This window comes from Nilaparvata lugens, chromosome 5 (genome assembly GCF_014356525.2).
Source record: "Nilaparvata lugens isolate BPH chromosome 5, ASM1435652v1, whole genome shotgun sequence".
NCBI classification, from domain to species: domain Eukaryota; kingdom Metazoa; phylum Arthropoda; class Insecta; order Hemiptera; family Delphacidae; genus Nilaparvata; species Nilaparvata lugens.
The window spans coordinates 59,181,435-59,200,850 of NC_052508.1; the positions used below are offsets into that span (position 1 = coordinate 59,181,435).

The 19,416-nt window shown below is 35.1% G+C and overlaps 2 protein-coding genes across 3 annotated transcripts; both read right to left on the bottom strand.

Moving 5' to 3' along the window:
* Positions 1–649: 649 nt before the first annotated feature.
* LOC111052304 (peroxisome biogenesis factor 10) lies at positions 650–11,038 on the bottom strand. 2 transcript variants are annotated; one of them, XM_039428918.1, is made up of 6 exons: positions 10,760–11,038; positions 9,598–9,718; positions 6,957–7,094; positions 5,438–5,595; positions 3,917–4,165; positions 650–1,679 (listed from the first exon to the last, which is right to left on the bottom strand). In XM_039428918.1, exons 3-6 carry the CDS (start codon positions 7,078–7,080, stop codon positions 1,323–1,325), a joined length of 888 nt encoding a protein of 295 aa, XP_039284852.1. In that variant the 5' UTR covers positions 7,081–7,094; positions 9,598–9,718; positions 10,760–11,038; the 3' UTR covers positions 650–1,322. The 2 variants fall into 2 exon arrangements, with proteins under 2 accessions (XP_039284852.1, XP_039284851.1); XM_039428917.1 differs by lacking the exon at positions 9,598–9,718 and having other exon boundaries at positions 652–1,679; positions 10,760–11,036.
* A 6,646-nt stretch (positions 11,039–17,684) lies between these two features.
* Positions 17,685–18,345, bottom strand: LOC120351456 (tubulin alpha chain-like). The gene has a single exon (XM_039428920.1). The coding sequence runs from the start codon at positions 18,275–18,277 to the stop codon at positions 18,056–18,058; it is 222 nt and encodes a 73-aa protein (XP_039284854.1). The 5' UTR covers positions 18,278–18,345; the 3' UTR covers positions 17,685–18,055.
* Between the last annotated feature and the right edge of the window lie 1,071 nt (positions 18,346–19,416).

Sequence of the window (19,416 nt, forward strand, 5' to 3'; positions counted from 1 at the left end):
AATAAAAAATTGAATTTTTCTATCTATTAAATTATGTGCAATTTCAAAAAACTATTCTTTACATATTAAACTTTCTGTTGAGATATTTTTCTTTAAATTATAAAGCTAAATCAAAAGTAATATGATATTCTATATTTTGAGATATTGTTTGGAAACATATAACAAACGCTATTGATGAATTTTTATAATAATTTTCAATATTTTTGGATGACATGTATTGTTTTTTTTTTAGAAAAAATTGTTACTGTTCTCAAATTTAAATTTCAACAATTTTCATTAGGGTCAATGTAAATTTTTTCTTTAAATTTTCAAACAGTAAAATTTTTTTATGTCAAGAGGGGGGTATTTGTAATATTACATTTTTCTTCTCACATTTAAATCGAATCTTCAATTCGAGATCTATGGAACTTTATAGTAAATGTCAGAGTTATCAATAGACGGATAAACTTTTTGACGGAGAATTTATTATCGTAAATGTTTGTTGCATTGTTCCATGGTGTCACCGAGGCAGGGTTAACAAATAACAGAATAAATCGTTTATTTAAATAGAATATATGTATAAAAATTTATAATAGCAGTGGAGAAAGATAGGAGAACAGCGTTGCCGATTCACTGCTTTGTCACTGCCTTCTATAGAGGATAGCTGATAATGGTATATCTGATGCAATAACAACTGTTCATTCTTGTTTAAAATAATCAATTATGCGTTGCTAATTTTCTGTCTTGTGAAAACCTTCTATAGAGGATAGCTGATAATGGTATATCTGATGTAATATCAACTGTTCATTATTGTTTTAAATAATCAATTATGCGTTGCCGATTCTCTGTCTTGTTGATTATATTTCTTAATTGTTGAAGAAAGATCCGGCAACATTGCGGAAATAGAAAAAGATAGCGCAAGGATGCTTTGTCAAATATTTACAAATGATTATTTTACAATGATTGAATATTAAATATTATTATATTGATATGATCTTTCAATATAATGATATAATCTATCAATAACTCTGGGCTATTGTTATTCTTCATCATATTGTGTTATTTATCTTATTATGTACACTGTATTTTTTTTCTTCTGACGAGCTTATACATTGAAAAAATGTCAGGCAGAATAAAGAATTTGAATTAATATAATAAATTCATTTTATTGTTATGATTGAGTTGAATGTTACATTGATTACTTAATAGACAAGGATAGCAACACCAATGCTCATCAAATACTGCATTATAACGTGGACCTCACTTCAGGCAAATACGCTTTATCAGGCAAATACACGACGATACAATCGTGGTTTTAAGAGTAAATAATAAGTTCTTACTGATCACAGATAATTGTGTAGGGGCACAACGCGACATGGCTGCACAGGCTCCCGACACACGGGGCACCGCTGTTCAGTGTGTAGCCACTCGATGAGGCAGTGCCAGCAGAACAGGTGGCCGCACGGCGTCACACTGGAGCTGTGCCGCTCCTCCAAGCACAGCGGACACGAGTCGCGCAGCGGCCGAACCACTTTTGAATGCGTCGGCTGGGTGCGCGCGCGCAACTCGTCCGCCGACAGTTGTGCAAAGTTGATCGACTCGGTGGCGCCCGACAGCGCCGCGTACACCAGCGTAACAACGCTCAGAATCTTGAAGCCGTACAACGATTTCCGATCCTTCAGCCATTGTCGAACAAGAACCTGCAAAACAAAACACAACGCTTAATGATGAATTTATGATAATGCATTCAATTCCATCCAATCTATTAAATTTTTTTATTATTTTATTCAAGTATATGTTGGAGTGATTATGTTTATTTAATTAAATGTTCGATGATATTTCATATTATAAAGAGTTTGTGATATGTATTGAATATTCTAATTGGCAATAAATGGAATTGAAATTGAATTGAAATTTATTGCCCAATAATAGATACAATTTACAATATCAGGTTCAATATGTTTTACAATGATTGATTGAATATTTTTGCACAAAGGCTCTACCAGCCTATTATATGGAAAACCATAGTTTACTATGATGTTGCTATCCTTGACTATCATTCAACAAAGCAGATGGTGCTATCTCTTTCACGCTTTGCGATGTTGCCACATCGTATCAACAATGTAGCAATTCATCTAATTGATAAAATATTTAATCTCAATCGTGAAAATTTATTATTAGGCTACATCTTTGAAAAATATATTTTCTTGACAAATAAAATATGATTAACTATTTTCAACAATAATGAACAGTTAAATTCATCAGATATACTTGTATCAGCTGTTTGGGTGGCAAGGCTGAGATCTGGTAACCCTTTTCTCCTATCTTCCTACACTGCCATTATAACGTGGACCTCACTATAGGTATTTTACCTCCTTTCTTCCTTTTCACCACCACAACCCACCATTAAGCCTGTTTTTGTAAATTCTTTTTAATTTCTATTTTGCATATTGATTTATATGTGTATCTCGTATTGATTTGAATAAAATTATGGATTGATTTATTATTGTGGTAGAGTGGAATGTCACATTTATTTATTTAATCAATTAACATAACACAACTTGCAGAAAAATACGAAAGGCTTAAGCCCAAAACGTCCCAAAAATAATTTGTACCACAGTCCAAATGTAGCTTAGTTATGTGTTACTATCACATTTTTTCAATTACCTACTAACTGCAATTTACAATTCAATACAAACAAACAAGAAACACAGATTATTAAATTTAAACATATTTTCAAAATGAGAAAAATCAAATACAAATTAATTCCATAGTACCCTTTTTTAAAGGAAACTTTTTCATAAAAAATACAATAACAACTAGTTCCGGTATTTCTAATCCATTTTCAAGTTTTTCTTAAAATAAAATATTGAATTATTACTAATAAACAAAATTATATCTTCAAATAACTTATTTTTTTAATAAAAAAAGAGAGTTATTGAGGATATTATTTTGTATATTAGAAATAATTCAATATTTTATTTTAAGAAAAACTTCAAAATGGATTGAGCATATCGAAGCTAGTTGTTATTGTATTTTACACAAAAAGTTTTTCAAAATAGGGTGCTATGGAATCATTTTTCATATAAGTAGCACTAATGAATACGTTATTAAACAATAACAAACTATTGAAAAAGTCCAAACCTTGAGTAATTGTTTCAGGTATCCATCGTCTCATTTACGTTCATAATAAATGTCTCTAGTTCTGCTGTTTAAAATTTCAAAAACTGAGATTAAAGAATGTCCATTTCACTGACTTGAATAAAATAGTTTCAATAATTCTTGTTAGGTTGACTATAAGTTGAGGATAATTTATAAGCAGTCTTCAGGTTGGAGTCGTCGCCGTCATGCGAATTACAGTTGGTGCACAAGGTTAGGTAGGCCTAGTTGATAAGTTGAGGACATATTTATGACGAATCTCATTAAAAAAATAGAATGGACATTGCTGCCTCAAGCTGTGTTATCTCTAGATGTAAATTGCACTCAGTGGAATTTGTTTTGGTGAGATGGAAATTCAACATTTAACCTGTCGTAGCTCATTATAGTTTTATGTTCAGCGCTGTGAGGTTGCTCAATAAATAATAATATGATGCATCCAGGTTATAAGCTAATGCCGATGCATCCAGTTTAAACAACATTGCCTCATGTTATAATCCATTGTTTACATTCTAAGAACAACCCATGTTTTTTGAAAATTTTAGAATTTGAAAATAGTTTGTCTTTTACTAGGCCAGAGATAAATGCTCATTTCTGAAAGGCATATCTGATAAGTGTGTAGTAGAATTAAAGCAAGACGACCACTGACTTGAATGAATTTTATAGTATTTATAGAATAATTATAAGATCGTAGAGAGCAGTGCAAGTAGGGTGAGTTTGAATGGTAGTGTTAGTCATATTAGTTTGTTATCTCTTATGATAGGAGGTGAAGTGCACTTACATATTGTATTCCAGTAAGCCGTTTTGAAAACTGGCCATAGAAGCCAGACCAGTAGAATACAGCTTTATGCAGTCTCTCCAAAATTGGAATGAATAGTTTCAGCCAGGTTATGACTCTTAAAATTTGCAGCTGAGCTTCCGGTCTGAGTTCGCCATCGTTTTTCAAACAATCGCTGTTTTCAACTTTTTGTAGAGCTGTTAAGACTAGCTTCTGTCCAAAGCTGCTTAGGAGAACCATTAGAATTCTCATCTGAAAAAGTCATTTCATAATGGAGCAACAGAGAATGAGAAGATATGATATATGAGTATTTATAATGCAATGAATATAGAGAGAATCATTTCAAATATCCGTGTTATTAATTTCAAATGCATATTCTTGTTTTGCACTAATTTTCAATTCAACAAATCTGCAGAATACAAAAGTGAACATGGATTCGAACTTGCAAATAATAGATAGCTTAGTATTAAAAATATCCAACACTTCTCAATACAGTGAATGGATAGATTCTTCTACCTAGGAATATACGGACATGAAACTGACAATTATGGATGAGTAATTTGATATATAATGCATGGGTTTAGTAAACTGAGAGATTGAAATTAATGCCATACAGCCGGAATAGTGAAGAATATTATTAAAAATTGATAGTACTGGTTAAGTGATAAATATCCCACAATTTATTGTATCCAGTATTTGTTTCTCACATCATATGAATGAGAAGATACTACCTATAACACAAGACCAACCATTTTCCTCTACATTGATTCAAACCACGTGGTAAACTTGTCTTAGTTGATCAGTTTCTTCTTAGAAACTACTAACAATTGTTTAATAACTAATAACTTGAAAAATTTCAAAACAAAACCTTTGTAGCCCTATAAAAGTAGATCAGTTCTTATTAATTTATTCATTGGGAAGCTACATTCAAGATTTTAACAGAGATTTAGTAAATTCCTATAGCTGGAAACTCTAGAATTTCATCAAGTTTCATTGAAAATTGGTCAATTGAAAAATAAATTACTACTGTGGTATTTCAGTGACTAATTGTAGAGCCTAGCTAAAAGTTGCTTCCATGTGGTTCGCAGCCCACCTATATCTGTAGGTCTTCTCACCCCTACCTACCTCGCACTCATCCCTCATCATCATCCGTCTCGTTACATGCGCGCAGGCCTAGAGCTTATGTGGGCATCACCCTTAATAAAGATAAATGTATAAAGCCATTTTCACTTTGAATCTTTCTTCAATGTATACATGGATGTGTGTTTCCTTTCTCTCTTAATAGATAAAACTGTATCATGATTTAACAATGATTGGATGCTTTCAAAAATACTCAGAATAAGATTGAGAATTACAATTATTATTATAAGTTTTATTTAGTAGTGAACTGAAGCTCGAAGAGCATTGATTCGTTTTTTCAATAGTTAAATTAAAACAACATTTGAAAATAATTTGTTCTGAAATACACCAATATTGTTAAAAATGTGTCAATTGAGGTACAGCTTACTGTGTAAGCCAACTTACCTTCAATGCCGGTATGTTTGAATTATCGGAATCGAACTGAAGGATTCCTGTGTATTCCTCGCCCAGAGTTTGTAGACCACTCAGAGTTGTTGAACCGAAATATATTAGATTACTTAAAGCACTCAACGAATTTCTGTACTTGATCAATGCTTTATTACCTGTGAAAATAGAAAATTCCAATAATTGAAACAAAAAGAGAAGAAGCAGGTGCTACAGTAACATGATGACCACTATCAACATTATTTATTTATTTATTCATAGACAATGGATACAATTCAGGTGTAAACGACAGGCATTCGTTCAAAACTATTTCAACATTAATTCAAAATAAACAGTCCACAGGTTCATGGATCATGACTTGATTTACACACAATTTCAAGTTTAAAAAAGCTGTAAGTGAGAATGGAATTCTTTCGAATTATAGAGTAACATTCCCACTCATTATTATGATTCTTCTACTGAATAATTTCAGATGATATTGATAGAGTAAAACATTTAATAAACGAATGGAACATCACTTTTTGTTTTCTATTTAATGAGAATGAAACATCACTTTTACTTGAAGAGGCCATAAATCCTTATACATTAGAAGACTACTAAAAAATAATGACAGTCACTAAGAGGAATCAAGTTCCGGTCACACCTCTCATGCAGCGTTCCTACACATGTCCGTTTTTGTGGTGAAGGGGTGGCGGTGGGACATATAATACAACGAACATGTGTGGCATTCTAGGCCGTTGACATCCGTGATCGGATTGCAGTATGATGAGTGTAGTTCCAGCTTATCAGGGAAATTTACAAACGACTTCAGACAAAAGAAAATTTTGTTTTACACAGCTATACAAGCACAAACCAGTAACAATTGAAAACTGAAATTTTGGGAAAACAGCTGGGAATCTCGTAATATGAATTATAACATGTTTTTCAAACTCATACCTAGTTTGTTGAGATTTTAGATCGTTATGTCTCATACAACAATACATGTCTCTACGGCGGGCTACACACTGGTGTCGTAGACCAGACATGATGTCTACGACAAATCTCATGTCCGAGACATGTCGCATATGAAACCAACTTGTGTTGTAAAATCAGAGCTTACTCACTGCTTGCGACAGATGTTCGAGGCATCGCCTGTGTCAGCCGGTTCCATGCGACACATGTCGCGTGAGACATCACTCCGCGCATGCGCTCCAGCCACTGTCTACTGCCAGCACTGAGCACTCTTTGTCACTGTTCATGCTCAGTCTGTAATACAGCTTTGTAACAACAGAAAATCACAAGACATGCGACAAGCGACAGAGACATGCAAAATACATGCATGTCTCATGAAATTTGATAAGACACGACAGTGTGTAGCGACACCAGAGTGTAGCCCGTATACGACTTTATGGGCATTCGCTATAATATGCATTCCACTTGAATTATATCAACATGTTCAAGAAGCATATCAATGTAGAATAGATTGAAAAATATAAGGAGAAACTGAATTGGGTAGGCTTACTTCAAGTTATTACCTTACCTCCGACTTGAAGTAGAATATCATATAGACTACTTTCAATTTTTTCTCTCAAGACATCGTCCTTCTGCGAAGCTCGCAGAATCTCCGCAGGACCTGCACGAGTGAATTCTGATACTATTTTCATTTTGTAGGTAGATCCTGTAAAGAAGGACATAATTTATTGAAGCGTTGATGTTGTAATCATTCTATTTTCAAGTAAATCCCTCGTACAAATTGTGCAAGTTACAGAGTAAAGCCGGAGAAAACTAATACTACAAGATACGGATAATATATAGGATATTATATAATATAATATATATAAGGACATAATTTATTGAAGCGTTGATGTTGTAATCATTCTATTTTCAAGTAAATCCCTCGTACAAATTGTGCAAGTTACAGAGTAAAGCCGGAGAAAACTGATACTACAAGATACGGATAATATATTATTATTGTTAGTAAACCATACGCTTATAATATGATTATTTAATGACCCATGGTGAGTTTTAAATTGATTGATCCTGGTCGTAGGCTTACAATATGGCTTTTTTGACCCAAGGTAAGTTTTCAAATAGGTAGTTGGTTGAATGGTTTTTACCCAGGGTAACCTTTAAAGACAAATTGTAATGCATCGAAATGATCAATTTTGTTGAAATAATAATATTATATAAAACAAATAGCTCAATTTAGAAAAATCAAAGCAATAGTACAGAGTTGGTCAATCAACAAGGAAAAAGATAGCATAGGAATAATTATTACGAACAATTTCAAATAACTGAAACAATAACTTATCTAGTAACAACAATTTGAATCCTTCTTCATTACATGGCTCGCAATAATAAAGAAGTTTGATTGTATCCCTTAAATTATTTCCTTATCCTAACCAACTTCTCACAAACCTTAATGAATTGATCACCCTCTTAGTGTGGTATTGAATGCATGCCTTGGCAAAGGATATATCTCCACAGCCCTAAAACTGGCTAGAACAGTGCCTATCTTCAAAAAGGGTGACCGTACAGCCCTGAAAAGTTACAGGCCAATTTCTATTATTCCAGCACTGACCAAGATCTTTGAAGCCTTTATGAAGATAGAGTAATGGACCACTTTGAGAGCAATAACCTATTTTCAATTGTGCAGCATGGATTCAGGCGCGGTAAATCGACAATCACAGCTGTTTCCAAGCTGGTAGGTGACATCCTAGATTCTTTTGAAGAGGGGGACAAATTAGCACTGGCTCTGGCAGACCTGAGTAAGGCGTTTGAGAGTGTCCCGCATGATATTCTGCTGGAGAAACTTGCAGCATGTGGAGTCGTAGGTCGGGTCCTTGCCACGCTTGGATCCTACCTGGCAGACAGAAGGCAGATCCTTTCGCTGGAGGGAGCTAACTCAGGTCCACTACACGTTCATCATGCGGTGCCACAAGGATCAGGGATTAGACCCCTCCTTTTTCTGATTATGGCCAATGACATTGGTTTGCTGGGAAACATCATACTGTTTGCTGACGACACCACAATCTTTGCCAGAGGGAAAACACCAGTGTTGGCACAGAGGGCGGCAGCAGATATTTTTGGACTGGCCAAACAGTGGTTCACTAATAATAAGCTGAGTCTTAACGATGACAAGACACAAGAGACTACCAGCAGCTTTAGAACAAACCAGCTCATCAATCGGACTGAGGTCAAGCTACTAGTATTTACACTGGATTCAAGGCTCACCTGGGGTAGCCACACTAACAAGCTTTTCCTGAAGCTATCCAGGATAATATTTCTACTCAGGCGTCTAAAGCCTCTTATTTCTAGGAAGCGTCTTATTAAAGTGTACTTTGCCTTGTTCCACTGCCATATTATTTATGCAGATGTGGGGACATGCACCAGGATGTAATGATGTACTTCTTCAACAGAGAAAGGCAGCATTTCTCGCTGCATTGATCGCTGCCATCTTTTAGTGTTTTTTCTGACTTTCATTGTGAAATGACGCCATCGATCCCACAAGTGTGGTTAATGGATGAAGAAGAAGGTATGAGGCATTTAGAATTTTAGACTCAGTAGGATATTTTGATCACTGTCGGCCGATCTTCATAAGACTGGGTACCGGTATCTATACGGTGTTCAACCAGTACATTCTGCTCTCCTTGCTACACATAAAAAGTCATCAATCAATGACAAGAAACGCCGATGAGCATTCTTATAATACGAGAGGAAAAGCTAAAATTGATGTACCCTTCTGCAGATTGACAAGAAGAGAGACTGTTCCCTGTACTGGCACAGAAGATCTTCAACGCGCTGCCAGACATGGTGAGGGATCTGGATGAAAGAAGTTTTGATGCGAGGATTAGAGCCTGGCTGCATGGGGTGCCATTCTACTCTGTGGCTGAATACTTTGAGGCCGACAAGTCTTCAACTTGATTCGATTTTTCTGTTTCTCAATCTCGATCACTTCAAAAGTGACACACTTATGGGCGATGAAGTATGAATACTTTTAAATATCAGTTATTTCGGTTGTAACCAACCTGAACAAGTTGTTATCAATAAAGTTTTGAAGTTAAAATTATTAGTTGATTTTAGTTTATTATTCAAGTTATTTGATTACTATTAGAAATTGTTTAGGTACTCTAGTTAATTTAATTTTTTATATCAGTTTACTAAATTTAGATTAAACTAACCATTAGTTTAAAAAGTAGCCTATTACATTTTGGCTGATTTGTATTGGCGCTCTTCCATTGCCACATTACATATGGCTTGCTTCTGTGGGGTCATTCAGCGGGGGCTGCTGATGTGCTGAGACTGCAAAAGAAGGCTATAAGAATTATAACAGGCAGCGATCATCTTTCCCACTGCAAGCCCATCTTTGCTCGCCTTGGTGTACTGACTGTCTTCAGCCATTACATCCTCCTGTGCTTGGTGTATGTCAAGAAGATACAGCATACTCTAGCTGCCCGTAGTGACATCCACCGCCACAACACCAGGCGCAGTGAGCTGTTGGATATCCCCAGGAGACGCCTCCACCGATCACAGGCCAGTTACAGGATTTCAGCCCTGAAATTCTACAACAAGCTGCCTAATAGTGTGAAGCAATTGGATGAGGCCGCCTTCAGGAGAACCATCCGGAAGCTACTGTGTGCAAAGGCATACTACAGTGTGAACGAATTTATGAGTGATAATTTGAATTTTTATTGAGAGCATGAGCACTGGATCACTGCCATCTGAACTGTTACAGTTTTTTTTTTCATGTGTTTGTACGTGTTTTGATTTTTTGAGGCCATCGATCCCACAATTGTGGGTAATGGATGAAGCTGAAGGTATTAGGTATTAAGGTATTGTCATGCTGAGCTTTATTTGATTTCTGTATTTATAAGTGCGAAATAAATTTTAATTTAATTCTAATCAATTTTTATCTTTAAAAGTTTTTTATCGCCGGTTCAAAATCTGCATGCTGGTACTCGGGACGACTTGATAAATTTTGTTTTCACCATTTCTGTCGACTTCTTCCCAAAAGCAATAACTTATATGAAGATACTTTTGGAGGTATAAAGGCTTAGGTTTGGTGTCAAAGATTACTGGTCACACTGCTACACTAGATTGATTTCAATTCCCTGCATTCTATTTAAAATTTATTATTATAAGCGCTTCAATCCGAAAGTAATAATTGAAAACCATATTCTTGTACTCTGAATATTTATTGATTGAAATAGAAATTCTGAAAAAATTAAAATAGATTTGAACAGGAAAGGCACGTGCATTTTTCTAAAGTGCATTTTTTGAATCATTTTAGAATTAATTTAATTTTAATTTTAATTATAAAAATATTACCAGTTCTTTACTTACATCAAATCCAGTTTTTTTTTAAATTAATCACTTTAGTTGAGTTTATACGTAAAAACATGCAATAATGACTAATTATTAATCACAAAACATCATTGTTTAGAGCATTGTCATTGTCAATTATTGTCATCCTCTTGCACCTTTTTTCTGTTTGAGCTTGTTTGAGGATGAGGTTAGGTTTCTATTTAGGAAAGTTTGAACAAACATGACCTTCTTGATAAACTACAAGGTTTCAACAAATCGGGAAAAACACCTAGAATAATAGTTATTATCATAAGAAAATCCTGATAGAATTCTGTTCTGATTATTGTTATCATTAATTAGATTCTTTCTATAATGAAATTATTGATTCATGAGCATACGATTTGATTCAACTTCTTAGCTATATCCATCTGTAGATCACCCAAAGTGCTCAAGTGATTCTACGTTCTGGTAAATTGTTGATGTTACGATGTATCTGAAGTACGTACAATTATCAATCCTCTTAATAGAATTTTGAAATTATACCAATTTTGAAAGTACCTACTGAATATATGTAATTCTCAAACACTGAGATTGAAAAAGATTCTATAATTGGAGTCATTCTATTTTTCTGTACAATAAACTTGTACATATGTCAAGTACCTAATTGATTGACTCAATCATATAACAAGCAATTGGTTATTGATAAGTTGCTGTGATAATATGAAAATCTGTACAGCAAGCTCACTTCTGCCATCTCATTGAATAATGGATAGATTATATTGATGGCAGTGATCAAAATATGGAAATGGAATAGACAACTGAAAAAATTAACCTAAAATCTGTAGAAAGTAAAGATCCTAGCTGACTACAATAATATTATACCAATAATTCGATAATTTTATAATAATTATTTTATCGGAAATGATTATTCTATTGCATCAAGTATTATTGTGATTTAATATTGCTGCACAACGAGTTTTGAGAATATTTACAAGAAGGTTGGTAATATGGTTTTCTGTTACAACTCGATAACTTAATCATAAATTTATTTTACAAAGGTTTGATTGATTGATTGATTGAGTACTTTATTTATGTAGATTACAATATATACTGTCTTATACACTTATATACAATAGCTTACAATGCAGCAAAATTATAGATGAATTTACATGATATAGACTAAGAAAATAATTATTGAACCGTATATGATATGAAAAAGCAATTTGTAATATAATAACTATAGATAATAATTATATTGTTATGTATCTACATAAATTGGCGGAGCTTTGGACATATCAATGTCCATTCTTCGGAAAGAATATTAAAAATATCCTCCCCACTAACTCTCTACCAAAACGTTAATTTCATTATTTAAACTAAGGATTTATTTATTAATGGAAATATTGTAAAAGTTTTAATCAATATGAATATTTAAGAGAAAAAAAACAGAAAATTGATAAAGTAAAATAATTATATAGATAGATAAGATCAAATAATTGATTAATAAAATGAAGTAGACTGAAAGTAGATCAGGGTAATCAACTTTCAGTAATATACAGCAGTATGCAGTGGATAATTGAAATAACATGAGTTTATATAATATATATATATACAATTCGTTCTATAACAGGTTTAAAGGTTTGTATTTGTGGGATGGGTGGGGGATGGTTGTCGTGATCGTTCTAGGGCCGGACAGTTTCAGTCATTTGTTCCAAAAGATGTTTTTTTAAAGTCAGGATAAAGCTCGCTCGGCTCTCGATGGACCTGATAGAAACAGGAAGTGCATTCCATGCACGACAGGCACTGACTAAGAAGGATTTTGTGAAAATAGTAGTTCGATGATTGGGTATCCTTAAAGTACTTTCTCCGGTTCTAGTATGTGAAGCATCTATCCTCCTACCTTCAGAGACAAATTTGAAATCATCTTTAAAATAGTTCGGATTACCGTATTTCAAGATATCTCTAACAAGCTTGACTATTCAAAAAAGCCTTTGATTGGGAAGCTTCAATGTTGAACTAGCAATGTGGGCTGGGGTGATATGATCATGGCGTTGGAGAGAGTAGACGAAACGTAGACAATAATTTTGGCAACGCTGTAGTTTATCATTCAGAGTGACTTGCATATCGTTAAGAACAGAATTACAATACATCAAATGTGGGAAGATGAGAGATTGAACCAATAATAATTTAATGTTTCTAGGGAGAATATCGTGCATTTTCTTCAATGCATGCATGGCTGAGAATACCTTTTTACAAGTTTTGTTCACTTGTTCTGACCAGTCAAGAGTATTATTCATAATAATGCCTAAATTTTTAACTGAGCTACAGTAAGGAATGTCATTACCATCTAAACTAATTTTGTGGATCGATTCAAGGTCAATATTGTTTATAAGACGAGAATATCCAATTATAATCGGTTGTGTTTTGATGGGATTAAGCTTAAGGCCATTTTTCTTTGTCCATTCCACTATCGAATTGATATCCTGATTCATTATTCCAACTGTTTCATTAATTTTTGTTATGGGACAGCTTAAATAGATTTGAAGGTCGTCTGCATAAGTATGGAAACTGGAGAATTTGATAATGGAAGAAAGGTCATTAGCATACAAAGTGAAGAGGAGAGGGCCTAAAATTGAACCTTGTGGTACACCATGCATAACGTTTTTCCAAGTAGACTTTTTGTCACCGACAGATACACATTGTTTCCTACCTAATAGATAGGATTTAAACCAAACTAACGAGTTGTGACTGAAACCAAGGATAGCCAACTTATTCAGAAGGACTGTATGATCAACAGTATCAAATGCTTTAGAAAAATCAAATAGGGTGAGGATGGTGCATTTTCTTTGGTCCATAGCTAACCTTATATCATCAGTGTAAGGTATGAGAGCTCTCAGTCCTAACTCTAGCCTTCACTTATTTTAATACTAGTGTTTTTAAAAAATTAATTTTTTTCTTTTTTTATTATGAAATTCTCGGAGAAGTAGCTTAAAGCTTTAGAGTAAAACCCTAATTCATGTTTCTAACCGCTCCTCTGTGTTTTGATTCTTTTAAATACATGTATTATTATAATTGTTTTAATCTCTCGTCTTAAGCTTGCTTAGAGGTGTATTTAGGGTGGGGATAAGGCGGTGTGAGGCCCAGCACTATGTAACCTATTTAAACTTTTTATAGGAAAAAATAAACATAGACCTAAATATCACACCTTTGAATGTGATAATTATGAAAAAAACATCTGACCCATTTTCCTTAGGAGGTATATTATAACCCTCATCTACTTTGATGTTTGTTCCACTCCACCCCTAGGCTAACAGTCATGCAGTTTGGCTTCCCAGACAGTGGGTGCAGTCGACCATGTAGCTGATGCTTCGAGGATAGTGACTCTTTTTGCTCAGGCTCTGTGTGATCTGAGCTGAGCTTTCGCCTGCGTAGACCATTGCATTTTACTTGGAAAGTTTTTATGGTCTAACGGACTCAGATCTTTCCATCTTGGGCTCAAGTCTTTCTGGAAGGACTCAGCTTGTCTCCCTCAGTGGTGCAAACTCCCGAACGCTTCCGGTGGGTTTTGGTGTTCCTCAGGGATCAGTGCCGGTTCATTGTCATGATGAATCACTTTGACGACCACGGTTCCTCTCTGATGCTTGCGAATGATGTATCGCTACTGTCGTCGGGTGCTGAGCTTGAGCGTGTTTTGGACGCGTCTGCGTAGCATATTTGATCTGTCACTTCATGGTTCCAGGCTAATCGATTCCAGCTGAATGAGGACAAGACCCAAATGATCATCAGCAGCTTGACACGAGAACTACGTGAACCTCAGAATCAAGTGAATCTGCTGGGTTTTGTCTTGGTCTGCAAACTCAGCTGGAACAGTCATATAATGCAGGTGACCAGCCAACTCTTCCGCATTTGCTTCCTGCTGCTCAAAATGAGGGGCTTGTAACAGAGAGGTGTCTGGTAATGATATATCACGCTTTCTTCTATTGCCAGAGCACTCATGGATTGCTCCTGTGGAGTCATTCAGCATGTGCCGATGTCCTGAGGCTGCAAAAGAGGGTTGTAAGAATTATAACAGGCAGTGACCATCTTGTCCACTGTAAACCCATTTTGCTCGCCTTGGTGTTCTAACGATCATCAGACATTACATTCTCCTGTGCTTGGTGTATTTCAAGAGAATACAGCATACTGTAGCTGCCCGTTGTGACATCCACCACCACAACACCGTGCGCAGATGTCACCAAGAGACCCCTCTACCGATCACAGGCTAGTTATAGGATATCTGCCCTGAAATTCTTCAACAAGGTGCCTAGTAAAATAGAATAGAATAGTGGTGTGAAGCAGTTGGATGAGGCCGCCTTCAGGAGAACCGTCCGGAATCTGCTGTGTGACAAGTTAAATTACAGTGTGAATGAATTCATGGGTGATAATTTGATCAGTTTGATTCAATCGATCGCTGCCAACTGACAATTACAGTAAGTGTTGAATTGCGCGTTTTGAGTTTTTTGACGCCATCGCCCCCTCAAGTATGGGTAATGGATGAAGCAGAAGGTATTAGATGTATTATAAAGTTTGGTGAAATAGCGCCCTGATCTTGCTAAAGCTAACTTCACCGCTTTTCTATGTTTTGATTCTATGTCGAAACAACTTTACTAAGACATTGTGATCTGGAGTCATGTTGAAGGTTGTGAGAGAATCTGAATCATTACTGTAGCACCCCGCCTTGAACTCTGCTGTCCAATCATTGATAGTTTTAAAATAATGTTGTCTTCAGCCAATATATGTATTATATATCTACAGCTCGCTGCTGCTCCTGGGGATCTTCACAGATTTCAGGAGAGTGGCTAGTTACATCAACATAATAATGAGGCACATTGATGTCAACAGACCCTACTCTGGATTATTAAGATATCATAATAGTTACTGTATACCATTCACACATTAAATATAGAATGAACTCTCAGAATACGTGTGAGACCTGCCAGAAGCTGAAAATTTTCATGAAACTACTGTACATATTGTGGGATGAATTTCAACGTGTGTCACCATACGAAATTAATGACGACGAGATGGAATGGCTCTATGCTGTTCTGAAAACACAACTCTTCATTTACAATCTGAATATTTTTTAATATCTCATCAAATCTATTCAGCATAATGCTAGTTGGCAATGATATAAGAAATATGAATACTGGTATGGATTTATCGGTTGCATTAAATTTCAGGTGTGAAACTATAATCAGAGGCTTTTCTATCACTTTTCCTCGTCTTTGTTATAGCTATCAGCATCAGCCTTCTTTATAATGCCTAATTCCACTATGCTTAAGGATGTCGCTTGAGAATGAAAACTGAAAAGTTAATATTACATAAGATATACCGGTATCAGCTATCCTCTATAGAAGGCAGTGGCAAGGCAGAGTATCGGCAACGCTGTTCTCCTATTTTTCTCCACTCCATTCTTGGACCTCACTATAGTAATTTTTGGGTTAAGGAATCGTGGTTGGAAGGATTAGGGGGTGGGGGAATAGTAGAAAAAATAAAGGATTTGATGAATGATGGTGTCACGGTTTTTTGAACTGAGGTCAGAAGTTCAGCTTAGAAGGTATAGCTTACAAATTTCAGAATAATAAAGGTACTCCTTGCTTACTTGAGATGGGGCTCAGTGCTCTGAACAAGTCCAGACTTAACTAGTATGTTGTAAAGTTTTAGAAGCTCTATTGTGAACAAAGTGAATCATTATTCAAGTTATTTACCATACCAATAGTTCAAGTTGGCATAAAAATTATCAAGTTAGGATGAACACCTTAAAAGAGATTAATTTTCTCCAGGAAAGCTCATCAGAATCCGATAGGCTAATCAGAGTCTTATTTTGGGATGTTGGTTGGTTTTTATAAAGCTTGATAAAATAGTGCTGTGGGACTACTGAGACAGTAATGCCTCCTTATTTTGCAGATGATTGGCAGAAGATTTCTGGTGCCTGGACTAAGCTTCTGCAGGCGGATTCCCATACTAAGACAGACATCATATCGTACATCTGTGAGTAAGGTCGATGCTCTCCAATCGACTAGTGAAGTGTCAAGTGATGACAGTATTCACACTAAACATCCAAACTTCAACTCATTACTGGCAGTTGCAAAATCCTATGGTCTAGATAGAAATTTCCTAGTCGAATCAATCGAAGTCAATCCAAATGTATTGAGTGTTGATCCAAATAGAATGGATAAAGTTGCATGTCAACTCACTCAATTTGGATTTGGTAAAGAGTTGCTGGAAAGCATTTTCACCCACTATCCAGAAATTTGTACAACTTCCACAGAACGGCTCAACGACTCTCTGCTTTTTTGGAGTAAAGCAAATTTTGGTGATAGACTTATGTATGGAATTTTGAATTCTCATCCTGAACTTATTGACAAATTGGATAGTAGTAGCTCTGAAAGGATAAGAGTTTTGTTGCCTTACCTGGAAAGTCATAAAAACATCGCTGTGGCTATACTGAATAATCCTAGTGTACTATTTGAAGCATGTGAAAGACTTCCCAGTCAGGACTTCCCATATACTACCTATATAGGAGGTCCTGGTTCAGCCTTGTGAAACAAATTTCACATCACTATTAAGAGGTGTGTTCGTATAGTAAGAATAGCATATGAGTGTTATTGCTTTTTCAGACAAATTCATAGTTAATCCAAAAAATTTACTCATCTGAATCTAAGTGTCGGTTGCACGAAAGCCTGTTAAATTTCAATCATGATTAAATGCCATAAAAACCAATTATAGAAGCCTTCTTTTCAAAAACGCCTTCTCTGATTGGTATTTAATTGTGATTGAAATTTAACAGGCTTTTGTGCAACGAGGCCTATAACTTATAACTAAGAAAATAACCAAGTTGATTAGTAGGCAAACAACAGTAATACTACAACAATATTATTGTCAACGAAAAACAGTACAATAAACAAAATAATAAATCATTTTTCCAGTTGAGTATTAAATTTATTTCAACAATTATTGAAACAAAACAAGTTGAATATCATTAATTTTCTATCATTAAAATCGAAGTTCATATAAATATTCTCATCGTCAAAACTCCCTTCAAATTTCTCAAGTTATGTATTCTCAATTCATTTTCCATGAAGGAATTGAGAAAACAATATACATTCCACAAAAGTTCAGCAACAATAAATTGCTCAAAAACGTTACAGAACAAGTTATCAACATTGGAACGCTGAAATTTTCAAAGTTAAAATGAAGGTTGGGGCGTTTAAAAATGATGTAACAAAATATTGAGGTGTTTAAAAATGATATAACAAAAGATTGGGGTAGCTGAAGATGAAGATTGGGGTGTATCTAGGCTTCTTCACCCTCGCCCTCTCCGACAATCGAATCCATGCCGACCTCCTCGTAGTCCTTCTCGAGTGCGGCCAAGTCCTCGCGAGCCTCGCTGAACTCTCCCTCCTCCATACCCTCACCGACGTACCAGTGCACAAAGGCGCGCTTGGCGTACATCAGGTCGAACTTGTGGTCCAGCCTTGACCACGCCTCCGCAATGGCCGTTGTGTTGGACAGCATGCATACGGCGCGCTGCACCTTCGCCAAATCGCCTCCCGGCACCACCGTCGGCGGCTGGTAGTTGATTCCAACCTAAAACACACACACACACACCAGTTAGTGTTTATATTTTTTCTATACTTTGAATTTATTCAAAGTTATTCAAGATTGACAAGTCCATATACCCCTTTGAGAGGAGGTCAGTGGCTGCTGAATTATCTATCTATCTATCTATTCTCATAGGCATACTTTATAAGATTTGTTTTCCACTTGTAGTCTTTAAAAACAGAAAGATAAGTTCTAGTTAATTCAATCTAACAATACATTAAGTTTAATAAGAACAATCAAGTCTGTACAAACTTAATGTAAAATCACTCCACTCATATGGGCTGCTTTATTCAAATTAATAAAAACAATATAAAAAACTTTTAGTACCCTTTTATTAAAAACTTTAAAATATCTTAACGACTAGTTTCGACCATTGGTCATTTTCAAGTAAAAATTACTGTACTTGAAAGTTTAACTTGAAAATGACCAATGGTCAAAATTACATCACAATAGGTTCAAAATTACTTGAAAATGACCAATGTTCGAAACTAATCGTTAAAATATTTCAAAGCTTTTAATAAAAGGGTACAACAAGTTTTCATATTGTTTTTATTAATTTGAATAAAGCAGCCCATATAAGTGGAGTGATTTTACATTAAGTTTGTACAGACTTGAGCGCCACGAATACTCGCATTTCACTTTTCATCAGCTGATTATATCTGTATTTGTACAGAAACAGTAAGGTCCAGCTTTGCATCAGCTGATAATGAGTGGAAAGCGCTCAGTCTGTACGCACCTTATCTTTTTCCATACTTGACAAAATTATTTATGGTATATATCACCACAATAGAGAACAGATCAAGTCCACTTAATTATCTTTTAAAGATAGATGAAGAACAATCGAATCTAAACTACACTTAGACCTCCATCTCATCTTACTTAACCCAAGTATGCCGAATGCTTTTGGTTTATCTATCTCACTATAAAATTCACTTTCCAACTTGTGTAATAATATTTCAAGTCAGCATAATACTTGAAACTTGGTTTTTTATAAGAATTTCTAAATAGCTTTTATTGCCTCAGCCTTATTGTTTTAATGTTTCATGAAAGTC

What these genes read in the sequence shown, in the direction of transcription:
- LOC111052304 (XM_039428918.1), bottom strand. Translation starts at nt 7,080, where the DNA reads ATGAAAATAGTATCAGAATTCACTCGTGCAGGTCCTGCGGAGATTCTG. An exon ending in TATTCTACTTCAAGTCGGAG is followed by an intron (nt 5,596 to 6,956) that starts GTAAGGTAATAA and finishes CTATTTTCACAG; the next exon opens with GTAATAAAGCATTGATCAAG. An exon ending in CAAACATACCGGCATTGAAG is followed by an intron (nt 4,166 to 5,437) that starts GTAAGTTGGCTT and finishes TGACTTTTTCAG; the next exon opens with ATGAGAATTCTAATGGTTCT.
- LOC120351456 (XM_039428920.1), bottom strand. Translation starts at nt 18,277, where the DNA reads ATGCTGTCCAACACAACGGCCATTGCGGAGGCGTGGTCAAGGCTGGAC.